Source organism: Notothenia coriiceps, unplaced genomic scaffold (genome assembly GCF_000735185.1).
Source record: "Notothenia coriiceps isolate Sejong01 unplaced genomic scaffold, NC01 NC01_scaffold00019125, whole genome shotgun sequence".
NCBI lineage: Eukaryota > Metazoa > Chordata > Actinopteri > Perciformes > Nototheniidae > Notothenia > Notothenia coriiceps.
In genome coordinates, this window is record NW_011351826.1 from 1 (window position 1) to 1,344 (window position 1,344).

The window sequence follows — 1,344 nt, forward strand, 5'->3', positions numbered from 1 at the left end:
TGTGTGTGTGTGTGTGTGTGTGTGTGTGTGTGTGTGTGTGTGTGTGTGTGTGTGTGTGTGTGTGTGTGTGTGTGTGTGTGTGTGTGTGTGTGTGTTACCTTGATTACAGCAGTGTCTGTAGAGTACAGATGTTTGAATAACGCCTGGTAGAGAACTTCTGCTCTGTTGAACTGACGCAGATCAGCAGCAGGCTGAACACAAACACAAACATCATCATCATCATCATCACATGTACTGCACTGACTGGAGACCACTGACACCGACGCAGTGTGACGGCACAACTACACTCACAACAGAGTCACCACTGTAGGAACAGATAGAGCTGCAGTATGGTAGAGATAATGTGCAGCACACATTATCCAAGTGTTTTATCTCCCCCAAATATACAAGTAAATAAAAGTATTGAAACTTGTTATTATTATTGTGATCAATACGTTGAAATGTTTTCATTTATTGAAAGCAGTAATACAGTCTAAATACGGTATATATATGTATTCACACTGTGTGTGTGCATAAGAGTGTGTTCTCACCGTGTTGAGTACAATGTGATGCAGACAGCGTACTCCCAGAATGCAGTTCTCTTGTCTGAAGTGGTCTGTGAGGAGGAGGGAAGGGGGAAGGAGGCGAGACAGGTGAGGGGAGAGAGAGGGACGAGTCACCTAAACACAGACAAACACAGTTAAAAATGTAACACTTGAGTGGGACATTTTCAATGCGCATGGATGTAAACTACATTTGAACTTATGAACGCATAAACAAATTATGGCTGAATGAAGGTCAAAGGTCAAACCTGCAGGAGCGTCCACGCGAACACGAGCTTCACTGCTTCATAGCGATGCCACAAGTCTCTGCAAAGCAAACAAACAAATATACACACACACATGAGGACCCTCCTTGACCTTGCAAATATTGCAAATATTAAGTAACAGATCCTCACTTGGTCAGTTGAGGCTGCAGGATGTCCAGGATTCTTCCGAGAATTCCTCTGTTCTTCCCTTCCTCTTCTCCCTCGTTCGTCTGACTCCCGCCCCCCATCAGGAGGTGGGGGGAGTCCCTCCAGCCCCCTGTCCTCAGCAGCGCCTCCTGCAGGCTCCGAGCCCCAGCTCTGGAGGAGGAGCTGGTCCAGGGCTGGTCCTGAAAGATTGAAAAAACTTAACATTTGATTTCATGGTTTGTTATTTTCAGATTTTATACAGTATCTGAGACCCCGTTTACACGAGAACAAAACGGGTTGGATCCGCATAGTTTCTCTTGCGTATAGCCCTTTCATTTACACGAGGCCGTAACAAAACGATAGAAACGGACCCCACAAACGATAACGGGTCCCAAGGTGGATAGATTTGC

The 1,344-nt window shown here is 45.7% G+C and overlaps 1 protein-coding gene across 1 annotated transcript; it reads right to left on the reverse strand.

Annotated features, from left to right (window-relative positions):
* Positions 1-98: 98 nt before the first annotated feature.
* Positions 99-1,152, reverse strand: tti2 (TELO2 interacting protein 2; the record flags this gene model as incomplete). Its single annotated transcript, XM_010778514.1, has 4 exons — positions 938-1,152; positions 791-848; positions 531-659; positions 99-191 (listed from the first exon to the last, which is right to left on the reverse strand). Coding segments are annotated over exons 1-4 (378 nt in total), but the record flags the coding sequence as incomplete, so codon positions are not given.
* Between the last annotated feature and the right edge of the window lie 192 nt (positions 1,153-1,344).